General features: G+C 38.2%; 1 protein-coding gene across 3 annotated transcripts in view; it reads right to left on the bottom strand.

Annotated features, from left to right (window-relative positions):
• LOC116844735 (laccase-5-like) overlaps positions 1–19,068 on the bottom strand; it is an 81,950-nt gene extending 62,882 nt beyond the window's left edge. The window contains exons 1-3 of one of the 3 annotated variants that reach the window (XM_032816690.1): positions 8,224–11,651; positions 4,832–4,944; positions 4,598–4,629 (exon numbers count right to left, since the gene is read on the bottom strand). Coding sequence is in view for 1 of the 3 variants with exons in the window: in XM_032816688.1 (XP_032672579.1) it covers positions 18,822–18,846 (25 nt within the window). In the remaining 2 variants the exon portion in view is untranslated. Of the gene's footprint in view, positions 1–3,170; positions 3,995–4,597; positions 4,630–4,831; positions 4,945–8,223; positions 11,652–18,821 lie in introns of those variants that run through there. The other 2 variants (XM_032816688.1, XM_032816689.1) reach the window with 2 other exon arrangements.
• Between the last annotated feature and the right edge of the window lie 353 nt (positions 19,069–19,421).

A 19,421-nucleotide genomic window follows, 5' to 3' on the forward strand; every position in this document is an offset into this window, starting at 1 on the left:
CGCAATAAAATTCAGCGAAAGCAAGAACAATTCAGATTCTCCAAGAAGGTAAAAAGAGCAAATGTAGACACTACTCGAATAGAAATATATCCTGTGGTCCTGAATCAGCTGTTTGATTTGTTATAGGGTGATGTTAACGAGTTCTGACGAAGCCATATAACGCAGCATGGCAATCAGAGCTTTACTAATAATAAAAAGTATTATTAATTAGGATTCTACTAACAATTAGGATTCGCGTGATAACATCTCCTCATACAAGCTAGATAAGGGATTGGGATCAACCTGATCGTGGGATAAATTTCTAGTCGGGCGGCAGTTTGACCTTTCCCTTTTTGCAAACGGTGCTTCGAGTGCTTTTCTATGGGTGTGTTATTGCGCGCAAATGCATAAGGGACGCACTTCTCCAGCGAGATACAAAGGAACGCATTTCACTCATGCCATGCGTTGGTTCCTTTGCACTTTCATACAATAGCATACGGTCGACAACTGCCGGCACATGCGTAGAAAGAGAAGGTCGAGGGAAACACTATAATCGTTTCTCTCTACCACCTCGTGCACGCTTCAATGATCGACAATGTTGAGGCGGGTCTGTCCCTCGTATCTATCATCGCATCGCTATCTACGGCATTAACAAAAATCCCGATGAAAGCGATAACGCTTCCACGCCGCGAGAACGGAACAACTGTCGGACTGCCACGGAGTGTTTCCTGCCAAGCGTCAAGCGTCGCTAGCAGGATACACCTTTCTTCGCGACATCAATATCCCGCTGCGAAAATAACGTTACGCGAAATTAACGCTCGCGTTTATCATGAGATAAGCACTAACCAAAGCACCGCGACCACGACGGCCGCGCGAGGCCGACAATTTCCTCGGATAAAACTCGGGACACAAAGTCCTCGCTTCTGAACTCACGTGCGGAATTGTACGGCGCGGAGAAATGCAGCATAAATCGGCGCGTGATGGAGAAATGCGGAATTTATCGCAAAATCCGCTTTGATCTATGCATGCGTCTGGGTTCTATATTCCTGTACCGCTCAGAGCCGAGAGAGCGTGCTCTCTTTTTATTCTCTCGACACTTTCGACACACGTCGTGTATAATGATTAGGCATACGAGAAAAAAAGAAAGAAAAATAAAAAATAGTATCGTGCTATTTGTGGACAGTTGACGCGTTGACTGCCACGCAATCGTAGATTAATCACGAGAGGAGATCGTAAGGAGCGATTCTTTTTGCACGCGATGATTAGCCGATAGACCTTCGTGAGTACGCAAAAACGAAACCTGGCCTAAATCTACTTCGGCTGACATTTTGGCTGATACATCAAACAAGGACACGGAATTTTAATAAGTCATCGAAATAGCTTAACGTTATTGCTTATATCGTTACACGGCTTTGCAAGGCACGAATGGTGATAACGGAATTTTTCGCGCCGCGGGAGAAGTGTGGCTATACTAGAGCGAAAAAACAACACACGTCAGCAGTAACGCGGGTCGAAGAAGAAACTAAGAAAGAAAATAATGTCATAACTGAATAAGTTCCTAATGCTTGGTTTCACCAGCGTCGAAAGTCTTAGCCTGAATTTAAACTGTCTTCAGGCAAAGACTGAGACTCAAGGTTTAATCGACATTTAAGAACATTGAAGTAGTTAAATCTTATACCATCTCGGTAGAGCCGCGGGTGTATAAGGTTTGTATTATTAGTTATTCCGAACTTGTTTCGAATGAGGTACTACACGGAAAGAATATTGTAGTAAAAATTATAATGCAACATTGTAGTAGTCCGGAAATAGCCTATCACTATTACGAAAATCATAACGAAATAAACATGATAACTCTGATTATATTTATAATCATTCTTACTAAGTTTTATTATAATTTTGGTAATAGTGACAGCCTATTCCCGGACTACTAAAGTTGCACTGTAATTTTTACAACAATATTCTCTCCGTGTACGAATTAAACTAAAAAATATACAAAAATTTTTTTAATCGAATCGCGATTGCAAATATAAAAGATATCAAATGTATCATAATTCAACTGAAAAACTTGGATCTAATTTAGAATAAAAATCTGAGTATCTCACACGAGGAAAATTTCAAGTGACAACTACTAATGCCGGCCTCAAAACTAAAAAAGGACCGGTTAAATATTAATAATTTCAAATTATAAAGTATTTTAGTCAATTTATCGTAAACTGTCGGTTTTATATATCGTAATGCATTCGTTTTTAATTACTCGCGCGTGATACGTATCGCTTCTGATGGTATAAGAGTGAATGCGCTCAGAGTTCAGCGGCGATAAGTTGAGCATTATTAAGTGTTACGTGAAATAAAGGTCCACATAAGCGGACCTTTCGATATCTTTCCAGGAAATCACAGCCGAAATGTGTGATATTCGTTCCTATTTGCACGTTCGCCACGATGTATACGAGGATGAAAGTCGCGAAATGAGCGCACGTATCCACGCAGTCTCTCATGCGTTCGTACTTCTGATCAACTGGCACATTTAAATATATTGAGACAGTGCGCTTATGTAAGCACACTGTACCAGCACAAGCGGCATAATTAACGAGGACAAAATTCGAGATATCTACGACTGTATCGACACGTCGGTTAAAGTCGCGTCAACATTAGCCGAGTGTGACTTCCGCGTCGTGAGATAGCTGATTACGCGAATAAGAGTCTTTAAGGTTTAATTGCACATTTGACACGCAGCGACATATTAATTATGACGCAGCATGCTCTCGTAAGCTGACGTTTGGTATTCTCTTGTAGGAACCGTTTAACGCGCGAACTGTGCGAGGGTAGAGCGATCGATTACATTATCCAGGAGACGAACGATTTGGATACAGCGAACGCACACGAGACGCATAAATCGACGATTGCGTGCATGTAATTACGAATCATCTTTGATGACACATTCAATTATGATAATTGTGTTTATGAGCAAATCATCGTGACTGAAGTGATTATATAATGGCGCAGGATCCTAATTAATTATCCTACAAGCGCACACGCTGTCGCGCTATTAGTTTACGAAGCTCATTCGAATAACTTCGAGCTGTCAGAGTACAGAAATTCTGAGTAATAATGTTTCCTACTCGAAAATCAATGCGATTTTTGCATGCAATATGTAATGTGATGCTTCATGAGCGTTCAATTTCAACACTCACCATTTCGAGGTCCCTCGACGTCCAGTGGTCCAAGTTCTCAAATCGTTGCATCCGTCCAGTATTCAGCATTCTGTCGTTTCACGTTGATCACAACACTACACTGCACTGCACTCGTAACCATGAATAATTTTAACGGTGATAATCGCGAATAATATTAACGTAAAACGAACATTTGCGTATGTTTAACAATTTAACGAAAAGTACGCAATAGATTCAAGTGTTACGCAAATATACCTGCAAATCGCGAATTATGTGTAAAAGCTCATGACTACGAATAATTTTCACGCTGATAATCGCGAATAAATTTAATGGACGACCATTTGTAACACAATTATACGCTTTCATAAAAAACAAAAAGAACAAAAAGAAAGTATATCATTCCTCGAGAAAGACTGTACTATGTCAAAAGATGATTCTCATTTCGCAAAGATTCTAATTCTTAAAAAAACAATGAATATATATATTGAATTTGGTAATAATTTGAAAGTGACACGACTGTAAATAATCGCGAATTTTGTGTATGGTGACGCAATTGACTAGTACACATTATGATGCGCCGTATATGCGCACTCTGATGCGCCTTATGTGCACACTTTGGTGCGCCTTGGATGCGCACTCTGATGTGCCTTATATGCGCACTTTGGTGCGCTTTGGTACGCAATTTGATGCGCTTAGTATGAATCGTGCGTAAAAATTCATAAACTAAATTACGATTCTTTCAGTAAGAGAACGAAAACAAAATATCACATTTTGAGGACGGTTATACTACATCAGAAAATAATTTTCATTTCGCAAAGATTCTAATTAAAGAAACTAAAACAATGTATATAAGTATTGAATTTAGTAATAATCTTTAAATTACAGAAGCCGGCGCGTATGAAAAATTCAAGAAACTGATAATCGCAGTTTCTCCAAAATTAGTTGCAATCAAAGTAAATATTCGCGCGATTTTGTATATAGTGACGCACTCTGATACGCCTTGGTGCGCTTATTACGCACCTTGATGCGCTTTAATTAATGCGCATTCTGACGCACTTTGATGCGTATTTTATATTTTACATTGAACGAATTAATTAGGGAGTCAAATTCTTTTTAAAAACTTTCTTTTAAGAAGAATTCTGTATAAATATCTATTAAATAAATATCTATTATTATTAAATATATATATATATATATATATATGTATATAAAAGTCTATTATTAAAAATATATTATTATTAAATATCTATTCAATATATGCATATTGACTATTTCATATATGCATTGAAAAAGACTTTCTAATTACTTCGAGCAATGTATTTTGGTGGACGGCACATACATAGATACATACAAGCAAAAATCTACAATCGCATTGACTTCATTGATATTCTGTAAATATCCATCACCAATAAATCCACCACCTTTTCTCACCTATTTTTCTCACTCACCGTGTCAGAGACGGCCACATTCTGCTACCAATCTAAAGCAAAAAATATAATTTCGCCAATTAAATACAAAAGTTAATAGCTTAATAAGAAAAATTCGCATAAATATGAAAGTATTATTAAGAAAATATTAATCTTTTACGGATGTTATAGTTCAACAATTTTCACAATTCAATAATTATATCAAAGCTTTCAATTACAAAAAGTTAAGTAAAATAGTGAAGTCTATATATTTACCTTCGAGCCGACTCTGCTCGGCTTGAACCGGATCCTCCAGTACGGTATCTGTGTCCATCGAAACTACACCCCAGGGGACCGCACCCATCGTATCGCCGTAAATTCTAATAAATCTGACACAAAAAGTAAATTTTCTGATTAGTTATATTGATAGGTGTCGATACATAAAGAATGTAAAGGTTCAATATTGTATATAACTTTCTTTTAATTTAATAAAAATAAAAAATGATAATCATTCTTAAGATATCAGAATACTGCCATTACTCCAAATAATTATAGCACGATAATTACGCGTACAAGGCAACATAATTCATCTCACGCACGCTTTGATCGAAAAATCGATAATCATACGCGACGTCTCCCGAAGTGTTTCCTCTCGCGTCGAAAACTGTTATGATTGCTCGGCCGTTGAGTATTTCTATAGTTATTATTATACGTAACATACGTTATTCTCAAAGTCACTTGTGACTGTCAAGTGTTTTTCAACCAGCAAGGCATTTTCGAAGACACTATATTATATATTTGTTTATTTATGTTCTCATTGTCGTGGTATTAACGTTAGATATGATTTTATAATATTTTTTGTATTCCTCTTGATATCTCAAACTACCAAAACGCACAAGAAAAAGGTATAAAAATACAAGAAATTGGATTTTATGTAAAATAAAATTTCGTTCAAAAGATATTTGTTAAAATATCGAAATCAAATCGAAAATGTACGTTTGTTGTCGTATAAATTATATGCATTGAACAAAACTCAATATCTCGTAAATTTCACGCTGAGGGACACTACACTATCGCGTTACTAATAAACCACTGTTGCACGCGGAATAAATAATAAAAATTATTTGTAACCCAAAAAATTAAGTGCAAACGTTAACTCTGACGTACGAGTCAGGAAAAACTTTCCCTCGGCGTACGATTGAAAGTGATGCACACTAAAATGTTAACTACATTTTCGCTGAAATGTCGAGGCGTTTTACTTTCGATAATGTTATGAAAAATTAGCACGTTTGACCGATTAACATCCAGGAGATTTATTGCTACTAATAATAGTCGTGAATATTAATTACGATAAAGCTCTTTGAAGTTACATGGCACTTTAATATTGCAACGTGCGTATTAACCGACGCCAATATTAAAAAGTTTATTTAAAATTATGAATCATTTGAAAAACATGATTAATACAACTTGCCGATAAATAAAATAATATTCAATAAATGTTACAATCGATCGTACTTTATACTTTGTCGGGAACAATAAATAGTCGCAAAAAATGACGAATAAAACCAATTATTTTATTTAATTACTTTTCTCTTTGTTCCCGTTACATTACGGTATCTGATGCCCACGTATTCTGACAATTTTAATTGCGCCTTTTAAGCGACTCAATTTACAGAGCGCGACATACCCGGCATTTCGCGTGACAGGTTTTGTATCTTCTGGTTCAGTTTTTGCGAATCGCGAACCCTTTCTTTCTCGGCGAATTGAATACTCATGGGAAATTAAAGAGACCGTCCGCCACGTTCAGGAAACTCGATATTCGATGTTGACGAGATTCATAAATTCTCGGCACGTACGCGAAAAAAAAATAACGAGGTTTATGCGCTAACCTTTTCATGGAAAATAGAGCGATACAGACGAACTACGGCGAATATAAATTTCTCGGCGTATCACAAAGTTTAACACATTTGTTAACTCGTAAACGTTTACGTCACGTAACACGTGTTGCCTTAAATTGAAATAACATACACAAAATATTGAGCAAAAATTTAATTTATTATTTATTTATTTAGATTAATGTCTTTGTCGAATCCGAAAGTGATTTAGTCGCAAATTAAAATTTTATTAGAGATCATTATCTTTCGCAAAGTTGTACAGATAGGTTTCGCTTCCGTAGACAGATTCAGCTTTCGTAGACGATAAGAATTATTTCTATGCACGATGTTCCGCTGCGTAACGGATGAAATAGTATTCGCTCTAGCAATTGTTGTTCATAACACGCGCAGTTAGAACATTAAAAATACCGTGAATTTAATTATTAGATATGATGGATTGTGCAAAGACATACGCGCTAATGTAATATCTAATGATAGAATCTTAGAATCAAAATTTCGAATCGGCTCGTTGCACAGGCATTGAGAACGGTTGTATGTTTAACCGACGCTAACGAAACTAGTTTAACGAACAAACGCAATGCAACGTGCTCACATTTTAATGCAAGATATGCTCATTGCGTAAGCGAAGTCTCAAAATACCTACGCGTTCTGCACGATCGTGATATAAAAGGCGTCACCGGTGGTAGAATGCCACGACGGCATTTCACGCTACATTTCGTAATTAGATCGAATGCACGGAATGACTTTCGAAGATAACACGGAAAAAATACGCACGTAAGAAGCGTTACGTTACGATGACGTTTATGCGAGTCTCTTCGGGTGAATTGCTTGAGAAAAAGTACGATTCGAAGAGCGCGTACAGAGACGAGGATTTCCCGGGGCGCGTTACGACCTTTCTTACGATTAATGGTGACAAGGTAGCAGACAATTGCATTTTCACATTCTCCTACAAATTGTACTCCAGTCAATGTAAATCCCAATTTTATCGCATATGGAAGAGAGAGAGAGAGAGAGAGAGAGAGAGAGAGAGAGAGAGAGAGTTATAAATTATTTATAACATTGCAGTTAAGGAAGACTTAACGAATATTAGTCTCGGAATTTAACATTAGAAAGTACATTCAATTTTGTACTTGGTATCATATCGACTATTCCAGCAATCTTGTTCTTTCTTTTTCTTTTCTTAGTATTTTACATACTACATATTTTCAGAGCCCATGCGTGTTCTATTTCAGATAACAATTCACGGCATTGTACTTGTGTATAAATGTTAAATACATTATTGATTATTATTTTATAAGCCGCGGTAATCATACTAGTGTTATGCTTGACGATCCGGTACGATAACAAGGCTAGTCACAAGTGAAAAATAGACATTAATAGATGTAAAGAAGATGGGACACACAATTCAAAGAGCATTATTAGGCATACAAAAATTTGTGAAATTTATAATAAATAGGCATATAAACATTTGTGAAATTTATAATAAATTCTGAAAAGAAGACCGGTAATTTAAATTATTTACTATCTTTGATTGAAAATATAATTAATTGTACGTTTGTATTCATGGATTGTTATTTGGTTGTTCAAATTAATATTTCTTGTATAAATTAAATACAAGATGACAAATAATCGAAGATTTATAAAGTTATGTACATATATAATTATTTGTCGAAGAATGATGGACCATGAATGCCGGACTAAATTTTAACTTAGATATGAATAATTTGGAATAATATGAGCATAATTGGATATGATTTAAATTATTTGACATACCTAGAAATATATGATGTGCTACTGACCGTGTCCCAATACCCTCCATCTTCGTCCTGGTTCCCCAATCTGGCTGGCTAACATTCTGGCTGTTTCAACGTCGTAGCACTGACACTCACGAAAATGCGATTCGATCGGAAAAACACGCGTTAACTAACGCGATGCCGATGAGAAACCGATTAAAAAGTTCAATACTCAACAAAATAGTTCGACGGAAATTAGACGGGAATAGCAAAAATACCGATACATACTGTTCACAGTACGTGCGTCGCTCAACGCGGCTCAAAACACAATAATTCGATTACGGAAAAGTACGTTAAGCGCGAGACTTACCAAAACAATGAGCAAAAACCTCTACGTCATCGCCCGTTAGTCGCTAATCGTTGTTGCTTTACAGTCAATGATGCGTACCTTTGGCGGCCGAAGGATCATAACAACCAACGACATGAAAATATTCGTGACTCTCAAAGCGGATAAAGTGATCAGGACAGTACATACTAAAAGTGTAGCCTTCGACGATCGTAGTTAATTAATATACTACCATGAATCAACGTTGCATTTTCGATTAAATCGTGTTTTTGCGTGAAACTATTGAGAGCCATGGTGAGAATGAGAAATTGATTCTAGGACGGAATGCAGGACGCAGGATGTGGCGACAGTCGGCAACGAAATAATTTTATCTTCTTTTGAATCTTCATATTTTATCGAAATTTTCAACGTGAATAGAAAAATAACAATAAACAGATTGAAAGAAAATTTTAAAATATTAAAAAAGCTTGCTGTTTTATTTGCCAATTAATTATATTTACTCGTTAATATTTTTTTATATTAAATTGTTTAATAGATATTTACCGCATTATTCTATCTCTCTGCAGAGTAAATTGTTTAATATATTACTTATCGAAATTGTGAATAAAAATTAAATGTTAGTGGAATATTTGCGAATATTATATAGTTCATAAATTGATATTTAAATTAAAATCTCAACATGAAAAAGATTGTAGCAAATAATTATTTAAAGAATTAAAGGACAGTAGTCTGGGTATTGTTATGTCTCGAAATCTTGGTCTTTCAAGTTCGGTAGAATTTATAAGGTTAACGTAAAACCGAAATTTTGATTTGGAAAGTTAAATATTAACGCGCGATCTATCGATTGCGTGTACATATACGTACGTTACGTATGCATTCGTGACGTTATGTAAGTAGATTGACAGACATAGAGAATATCAGTATTCTGACATATCCTCTTAACGGTAACTCGAGTAAAAAAGGGCAGAGTTACTCGCAGTTCGTTAATGAACTTAACGAGCGGTTTGCGTTCCGCCTTTTATGATAATAATCGCGACTCATCGAGGGCGTAACCCGACGATTCGCTTTCGGCAAATCGAATCGTATTCTAAAATAAAATACACCCTAATTACTTCGAAATCTTCGACTCGTTTCTTCATCTGTCAACGACGATTCTGAATAATTATATGGATCCGCGAGACCAACTTTCTTCTAAGGATAAGACTAAGTAGTTAAGAGAAAGTGTTTTCGAAAAAAAATTTAGTGTGTACGAATACGATAATTCTGGTTGTTAAAATTAAGCTATCAACGTATTGAAAAAAACATTCCGTTTGCCATATGTTACGTCTTTGTAAAAATACGTTCTATTTTTTTTTACTTCACGTTTCTATTTTTCATTCTTTTATCATAAACAATTTTCGTTGCAGAAAAATAATCTGCTAAAGGCCAAGCTGACAGCATTGAAACGTTTTGAGTTAACCAATCGTACGAATAACAATCAACTATTATGGCAAAGGATAATGTGCACCGCGCTTTTTTTATTTATTTCGCTCAGTTTTCGTTTATGCAAGTATAATTAATCGCCAATGTCGTATAATAAACGATATTGTTACGCTCGTAGGGCAATTTGCAGATCGCAGAAATCATAGGTGGAATATTCCGAAGGGGCGATTAAGTGATTGCCCAGAGCGTGGAGAACCGTCCATCAACGATTGTTCGCGCTCCCACGTATTCGAAAGTGATTAATTACGATTTTCACTCGAGACATCCGTGTATAGCTTCGGTTTCAAACGTTGCTTACGCCGTTCACACGGTGCATTTTGGCAATACATTCTCAGGGCCGTTCTGACGGTTTTCTTTACTAAATAAAGTCCTTTCAATCGCGGAACAATTAATAGCGATTAAATACTAGTTTCACTAAGTTATTACTTTGATACATATGTATAACCATACTATAATCATTTTGAGACTTGTAGCGGTTTCTATTTGTTCTCGAAAAAAATATTATATTACTTCCTAGAAGTATTTGAAAAATATGGATATTTTTTAATAGACAATGACTGGTCTGTTAAATGCATAATATATTTGACACAATACGATATTGCGTCTGTGAAATATTAATGTCCAGGACCAAGACGAAGGTGTCGGAACGGCCCTGTATGTATTTCGGTCGCTGCGAACTCCCCGAGGAGAGGCTTATGTATGTCTCTGTGTCGGTATGCAAACGCAGTTGATCGGCGTATAATCCGGTGTACGGATCATTACGGTGAGCACAAGCGACACAATATCGGGCTCCCGACGGAGACGTACGAGTCACGAGATAAAATCTCGGACACGTACATAAAGGTTCGCCATCGGGAACGCGGCCCATGTCCTCGTCGTCGTCGTCGTCTTCTTCGTCGTCGTTGTCTCGCCTGCATTCCGCGAGACACTGCGGCGTAATGCACCGCGAAAGCCGCGTCACCCTACATCACACGCCGCACACATTCACCGATCCTGTGCGCTCTCGCTCGGCGTTATCGTGGGAAGGTCAAGCTTCCACGTGGAATTCAGACGTGTAGAAATAATAGCGCGAAACTGCCTAATGTTTGAGAAAGACAATACAGGCGAAACTGGGAGAGATGGAAAGGTTTCATCGAAACGCTCATCTTTGTTCGTCGTAAAGTTGTATATCGAAATATTGGCATTAGAAATATATAACTCAATTAGAAAAATGGAATAAAATATATATTATATCATGTATAATGAAAAGAAAAAATAATTTAGAGTTACACACGGTAAAGGCGGATAAGCTATCAAATAAGCCCATCCTGGCAGCTTCCTCGAATATTCGCGAATGGACACAAATCACGATTCGATTTTCCAGGTATTATTCACTCGTCTATTTTTATAGTTTTATACACAACGTATAAAGTTACGTCTTTCATGCTGTTGAGCGTGTGCGTTGATGTGCAGTCAGGCGGAGTGAAGCTCGCAACGAACAGGGAGCGGGATAGCACGTGCTTGCGGGATAGCACGAACGACCCGCATATATACAGCGAATAAACACAGCATCTCTTCGTTTTCTCCGCTTGCCTGCCACCGTGATGTAAGCGCGTACACGCGGCAATACCTCGGCGCGTAACACGCAAGTCCTTACAAGGTAGCGTGCATTCCGCGATGGTAGACACCGGTGGTAACAAAGTGCCGCGCCGTGATTCGAAATCGTTTCCCTCCGACGCGCCTCTAGTTACAATAAAAAAAAGAAAAGGAGAAGGAAAGAAAAGAGAGAACGAATAGGTCAGTTCGCGACAAGGAATGTAACAGAGGCAATATCACAGTAACGAGGCTGTAAATATGAGAAGAAAGATGTACGACTTCATTATCTCGGTTAAACAATGTTTAAAAATCAAAGGATTAAAGAGCAGAGGAAAATCGTGCGATTTATTCTCCCGCTAGAATATTAAGTAACGTGTTTTATAACACAAACTATCTCGTTATGTCAGTCACGTGTCATCGTTCCCGACGGCTCTCTTAGATCGTCGCGACTCTCATGTAATTTTCCGATCACGATGTTCCTCCCTCCTCCAGTATAATCGCGGAGATATTCGCGATTGCACTTACAACGCCTTCTAGGAAGGCGCGGATGAACCGCCATAATACAATAGCGTGAATAATAGCACGGTAAGAAGACAGAAGGTATGTTCATTGTATACGTGTTATTCGTAAAAGCGTAAGGAGCAGACAACAACAATTACACGCATATTGCATTTATTAGCGTTCGCTGCGAATTATACCTTTGTAACTGCAGTCGCACCGCGAGAAAGTGTATATATTTCTAGACGATGAAGATATCGTACGGTTTAATGACTCCTTCATCGCCTCGGAAATGCTCGGAATTGCTATGCGTTGTTGCCCTTTCCGTACGCGGATAAGTTGCTCCGCAACCATTCTCTCTGCAAAAAATATTTTTTCTTTTCTCTATTTTTTATTAGTTGTTTTGCATGAGAAACGAGTTGCAGTATGTATCTTGACATCGTTATTAATTTAGCTTCATGAATATTGTAACAAGATTTTTCAGACGCGCGTGCTTCGAAAGTTTCGGACGCGTATGGCATTCCGCGGCGCATGTTGACGCGAATAACACTTGGAAAGTGGATATAGACACAGTACCATAAAAGCATTACGACTTCCTTCTATGTAGTTCTCGCACTGGTATCGAACATTTGAATATGGATCAGATCGCGAGGTTTGCAGTTCACGGCGTAACGTACAATTCGCCGATCAGATCGCGTTACTTCCGCGTTACTTCCGGCGTCATTTTTTTTTCCTTTCATTTTCCTTGCCCCTCATTCTATTACGCAGGCCACAGATTTTCTATCTTTCTCGTGCAAATTGTTGACGCGATGTGACATTTGGCGCAGATGATCCCGCGGGTTTCGCGACCAACATGTATTTGCTGTTCATTATGCAATGTGACCTTTCGCAAATCGGACTTTCGTCAACCATGCAAAGTTTGCTTATCATCGTCCGTCCGCGCGCCATACCGAATGAAATTAAATTCGCTACGCTCGCATAACTCGCGGTCAGTGGTTGCGGTCAGTTTAGTTGACATTTCAATTTTTGCGACTCCCACATCGCCCGATATTTTATCGCGATTCCCATCGCGAGCTCTAATGAGACACGACGACGGGCTTTCGCCATCGCCGATTAAACTATAAAGTAGCCGCAGCAGCGGCACAAACATTACGACCCGAATAACGACTAAAATTCACCGATATCAAAGTTTCAATCTCAAAGAAAACCGGCGGCCCGTATCGAACACGTACTAAAGATCCGCAATTTTTTCATTATGTAAAAAGTCGATGTAAAATCTTTTCGACACGGAAACTTGCCAAAAATATGCGAATTCGTAATAAATCTCACCGTGAACATTTAATCACACCGCGACCAATCTCTTAATTTTCAGTCATAAGCACCTGAATACTAAGAGATTGTGTTCTAAGAAGCCGGAAAATTACCGACTTGGTACTCCGCCAATTTGCACTGAGTTTGGCTGATCGATAGGTACGTCACGTACACACGCGACAAATCATTACGAATTATCGCGGAAATCGTAAATGAATCAACCGGATTCTGTTACATATTCGCAGGAAATGACCGCGTTTCAAACGCCAATCGGATCGTTAAGATAACGAATTGCGTTTTTCTTCTCTCTCTTTCCGCGATATTTAATCGTTTGTATCTTATACATTTTACACATTTTTATGTAAGGTGTATCCTGAAATAACTTTCTATCACCTATACAGATTCTTCGAGTAATTGATTTTTATAGATTCTGTATGACGTAAACTATACTTGAAACTGCAATTACTTGAAATTAGACGAGAAGTAAGGTGACCATTGTCGACCTAGCTCTCGACGATTAATTCATAAAAAGTTATTTCTGGTTTTAATTTCAGATAAATAAAGAACTATGCTGGTGCTTCTATATTTATATAATAGCAAGGGAAACCCACGAGAAGTTCAAAGAATCGACAGCTATGAGGAAAAGCGCACTGTACAGTCCTCAGTACACAATCTTATATAATCGTATTAAATTGCGATTATTAGAGGAAAAACGCAAAATAATAGTTTTTCAGTCACGTTTTTTGAATTATTATTGTAATCTCAGATATGTATCTAACTCGTTATCCTATAAACGTATTACTCCACGCGATAACAAAGATCTCTCTCAGATAACTTATTTGCTTTATTAGCTCGATTTGTCAATCATTCAATACATAATTACGTCTTTACTCCCTCCCTTTTTCTCTTGTGACCTTTCCGATTACTTTACTTTAAATCCGCGGTGGTTCCGCTCTACATGCACGCAGGTGCAACCGTACTCCCGCGTACCTGTGAAATGAAGTATCACGCACGATTGCGTTTCCGCAGGTGTTTCCATTATGACAAGCTCGCGGGAAAAGATCAATCCCACAAGAACAGACGCAGGCAATTCGGTGACTTTTTCGCCGAATTGATCTTATCGCGCGCGAAGTGTGCTATTCACACTTGTTGACTATGAGTTCTGCTAAATGTAAAACATCATATCCCTATGCCGTCGAGATTGATCAGGTTAACATAGGCGTAATAATACTCTGCGAACTTATTAAGTCGGTTTCTACTTTTTATACGTAATCGGACAAAGCGCGCTGTGAGAAATCGCGTGACAAGTACTGACAATATGAGCGTGATGCAAGATATTTTCCAGGTGTTCTGCATAGCAGCTCTTTTCCCTCTCAATCTCAAATCCAATTTTCACGAAACTGAATATTAAGAACGGTTATGCACTTTTATCTGACAAGTCCGTGTCAACTTTGTCATGAAGTTGACAGGTAAATATCAACGTAATGTGCAAGCGCATGTATCTACGGATATCAAATAGCGCCTGAAGAAATTATCAAGCCGATACAATAAGAGAGCGGTTTATTATACACGGCCGCGCACACGTATCGGATAACCGGTACGTTCTCCGAAACGGTCGGACCGTTGCAATTTGTTTCGCACGAGCGGCCGCACCGATTTTCGAATCTTTCAAATGGTGCGCGCTAGCTGGACACGTCGTCGTGTTCCTTCGTTTTTCCGCGACAACGTATTCGACTTAGGATATTAAATAATGCCTCCCGCGAGTCGGCCACTACTTTCACTCACCGTATACGACAACGTCACTTTACAACCCGCACGTCGAATAGCGCGCGCGCGTTGGAAACGGATACGCAAATCGCGAGTGCTTGTCATTGCACGCGAGATGTAAAAGTAGATCGATTTAGTCGACTGACAATTTAATTCATCGGCGCGCCAACTTCGTTACGCGTTATTGAAGGAACGAACAAATCCAACGATTTGAATCATCAGGTCGACGAGCTCTCTCGAAAAGCCGGAAATGCAACTTTCGTTCCTTTCGCGCGATCCAATCTTCCCGCGGAATCGTGTGCCGTTTACCCATCAAACTCACACTCGACCTGGACGGCTACGAGGCAGCCGGGTATTAATATCTTGATGGGTATAACAAGCTGCGTTTGCCCATTGCCAAGGCACGATTATCACGATTTCAATCGTTAATAGCCCGGCCACGGCAATTTCGGCTGCATTTCCTTGGGCAATTCGACTCGCGAGCGCGAGCTCGCACCGCGCGCGATTCGTGAGAGATCTCCCGGGGAGAAAGTCCCGGACGAAAACAATGCGTGGCTCTTTCTCTCCCCTTTTCTCTCCGTCCGATTTAATGCGTGTAACGCGGGACAATAATTAAGGGGCTCGCTGTGGAAACGCGACGTACGTGCTGCAGGATCGATCTGGTAGTCGCGCCCAGCGGATGTTTATCTCCCGAAAGCGTAAAGGCGAATTCACGCAGTTCGTTCTCAACGAATGTCATAACGAAATCGTTTATCGTCGCGAACGTGTTTCATTTCACTCGCTTTGCTTCACTCATTTCACGCATTTCACTTGCTATAAGACCCATCAGTTCACATATTTTTATATACTGCATTTATATGCAAAATAAAACTATCTCATAAAAGTTTATATGGTCAGACAATGAATTTTGATATTTCGATTTTAAGGCGATGCCGTACTTGCAAACTTCATCGACAAAATACTTAATTTTTTTCTACACAGTTTATGTCATCTTATTTGCACAGAATTACAAATGCTGTCACACATTGAAAGTATTTCCAACAATGAATTGAAATACACTGGGGGAAAAATTACCTTAAAATCAATAAATATTTCTTTGATAGGTGCCATTAACATATTTATTTATAAATCTAAATTCTCTTTATTTAAACCAAATATTGTTTACTTAAATCAGGTAAACAATATTTGATTTAAATAAAGAGAATTTAGATTTTAGTAAATATGTTAATGGCATCCATCAAAAAAATATTTGTTAATTTTAAGATAATTTCTTCCTCAGTGTATATGACGAACACAAGAACAAATTTTAAGATTGACATCTCGGACTGTCAGTTGGCGTTAATATTTACTTGACACAAAAGCTCTATAGAGTATGTGCGTTTGCTCCACTAACGAAAATTTCAAAGAACATTTCTGTATCTCCACTGAACATAAAAAAGCTCAAAAATACACGAGAAGTTTGCAGAAAAGTTTCTATATATGCGTGGTTATGCTTTGTGCCAGTATAGTAAGACAAAGCAGCACATATTTAAATAAGATTTATAAGTACAAAAAATACGAAAAGTAAAAATCCACGTCGAATTAAATAATGTGCATAAATAAGACATTCTCTTTTATACCTTGATATATCTCTAATGAGACAAACTTACTGCTCACGCGAATATGATTTATTTGCAAATTTGTAGAGAATGAAACCATTTGCAGGATGTATAAACTCTTCTCGTGTCGCTCTGCAAAAACAAACCGTGCGAATTCACTTTAAGCTCGACCCTTCCACGGCGAACAACCCACGCGCCGCGACTCATCTCTCTTCGTTCCGATCTTTAATTTATCTTCCACGGCTTTCTCGTAATAACCACTGTGTAGCATGTCCTTGTCGCGGAGGAAACGATTTATTGCACACCTTGCACATTGGTTGTGACGAAATGCTACCTGGTAAGCTTGCGTGAGTGTACTCACTGAACACGTAAGTGCAACCGAGATTCGTATATGAGCTGTAAGTGTGCGTTTCAGTACGCCGTTACCTATTAAATCGGTATGATTGTGCAATTAACTCGCACTCGTCGTTGATGCTGTCATCGAAGTTGCTGTCAAAGAATTTTTCTAATAACACATGTCAGTTATTTTTCTCGGAAATATACGAAGGCGAATCGGAAAGTATGTTAGTACAATCGTTTCATTTGCATGGTTTTGAAAGTAAAATGGAGACACGATAAATTTATGACTGCGAAAACGACATAAACATGAAAGCAGACACTTTACATGGAACAATTTAATATATATTTCGACTTTTTGACTTATTCTTTTAGATTTTCGTGGTTAAAAGACACGCCGATACGTCTCAATAAATTATAGTAAATTATGGTTTCTGCTGCGCCAAAAATTGTAAAAAATTTATAATTGTCACACATCTTATGTAAAAAATTATGGTTGCACTCGCGCGTCGTATGCGTGAATTAAGTAATTTTAATTGAAAACGTATGGCCATTTCACTCATTGGCTTTCACAGATTGTACCTAACGCATTTTACAGCGCGTCTGGCTGAATGATACGTTTGTACCATAAGGGAACAAGATTTTATGATTGTACGAACGCATTCATCGTGAGATATATGACTGAGATAGGGAGGCAGCGAAGAACGTGCGTTTCTCATGAAAGCGCAAAACGGAAAGTGGCAAATCCGGAACAGATGTAGTCTGAATTAACGAGAGGTGAGAATACCGCGCTCATATCGCTCTGTATGCTAAATACGTTTCTGCACACGTCATGATACCTGATGAATATATGCAATTAATTTAATGTCGATATATCTACAATAATTTCTCGATGACATAAATACCAACTAATGTTTAAAAACCATAACATCAAATATACCGAAACGTTCAAACGTCTTAGAGTAGAGTTAGCTGTATTCTAATCGTCAAATTTGGGATGCAGAGAAACTATTAAGATGCGAGAGAAACGCGCAAGCGCCTTTCAATTTCTGTATCATAATGCTGTACACGTTTCTGCACGTCATGATGTCTGATTATAACATACGATTAATTACATTTAATGTTAATGTATGTACAACGATCTTTCGATAGGATAAACATCAGCTAACGTCTAAAAATCATAACGTCGAGCATACCGAAACTTTCAAACGTCTTAGAACAGAGTTCCTGAATTCTAATCGTCAAATTTAGGATGTAGAAATGTTATTAAGATGCAAGAGAAACGTACAAGTGCGCGTTTCAAGCTTCCTAATGTCTAGTTTGCAGCGTGTCCGTCACGCTCGAACAATACAACGGCATAATTTGGGATAAAAAATGAAAGGCAAACGCGAAATGTCCCCGCACATCCGTCTGGCGATCTAGCGAAGTAGACCGCGCGATATTTCATTTCACACACTTTCACCGAAAAATCTCACTCTCGTTGTCCTGGCACCGATTTTTCGCCGCGGTAAACTGTCGTTTAATTAACGACCGCATATGTCACATTTTAGTAGCTTCATCATTTCTGTTTAAGGATCGTTTCATCATCGTTTTAAGGCATTTGTAAAGACTGAATTCCCGCACTCGGACATCATACTGTGTCGCCTTTAATAATCGCAATATTGAAACATGTCACATTATAATGATTTTTATCATTTTTATATTCCGTCGTCCATTAATTCTTACCTCTTTGACGTCGGGTTAAGATCATTTCTAATGGGTCCCATTCGGTAGAAAAATACGGTTTGCACTCGCAGGCGAACTTTCGCGAAGCTATTGCGCAACGACATTAATCTTTTATGTAAAACGCTGCCACAATGTTTGCAGCAGCGTCAATCCCCAAGCGAGTTTACGCGTTTCGACTAAGACAGATTGCTCGGATTAAATCAATACATACGGCTCGAGTTACATCAGATGCACCATTGCGAATTAACGTTAGATTAATGATCCGGATCACGTTAGTCGACCCGTATAAGACGCAAGTTCGTCGATCAACGGCTTTCTTTTTGTACTTTCAACACACTCATGCGTAATTGATAACAATTACGTCGCTGTAAAATCTACTACAGTGATATATATAATATCGAGTTTTTCGACTCTCGCGACGTGCGTTGTAAAAACGTAATGACGGGATGATCGGATCGCCGGTCGAACGGGCGCTTATATTATTCCAATTTGCCGATTCAGAAATTAAATTCTGCTATTTATCCTCTTTTTTCTTTCTGTCTGTTTCTTAGTATAGTCTCTCTCTCTCTCTCTCTCTCTCTCTCTCTCTCTCTCTCTCTC

Source organism: Odontomachus brunneus, unplaced genomic scaffold (genome assembly GCF_010583005.1).
Source record: "Odontomachus brunneus isolate Ranch 3 - 2012 unplaced genomic scaffold, Obru_v1 Obru_scaffold_045, whole genome shotgun sequence".
Lineage (NCBI taxonomy): Eukaryota > Metazoa > Arthropoda > Insecta > Hymenoptera > Formicidae > Odontomachus > Odontomachus brunneus.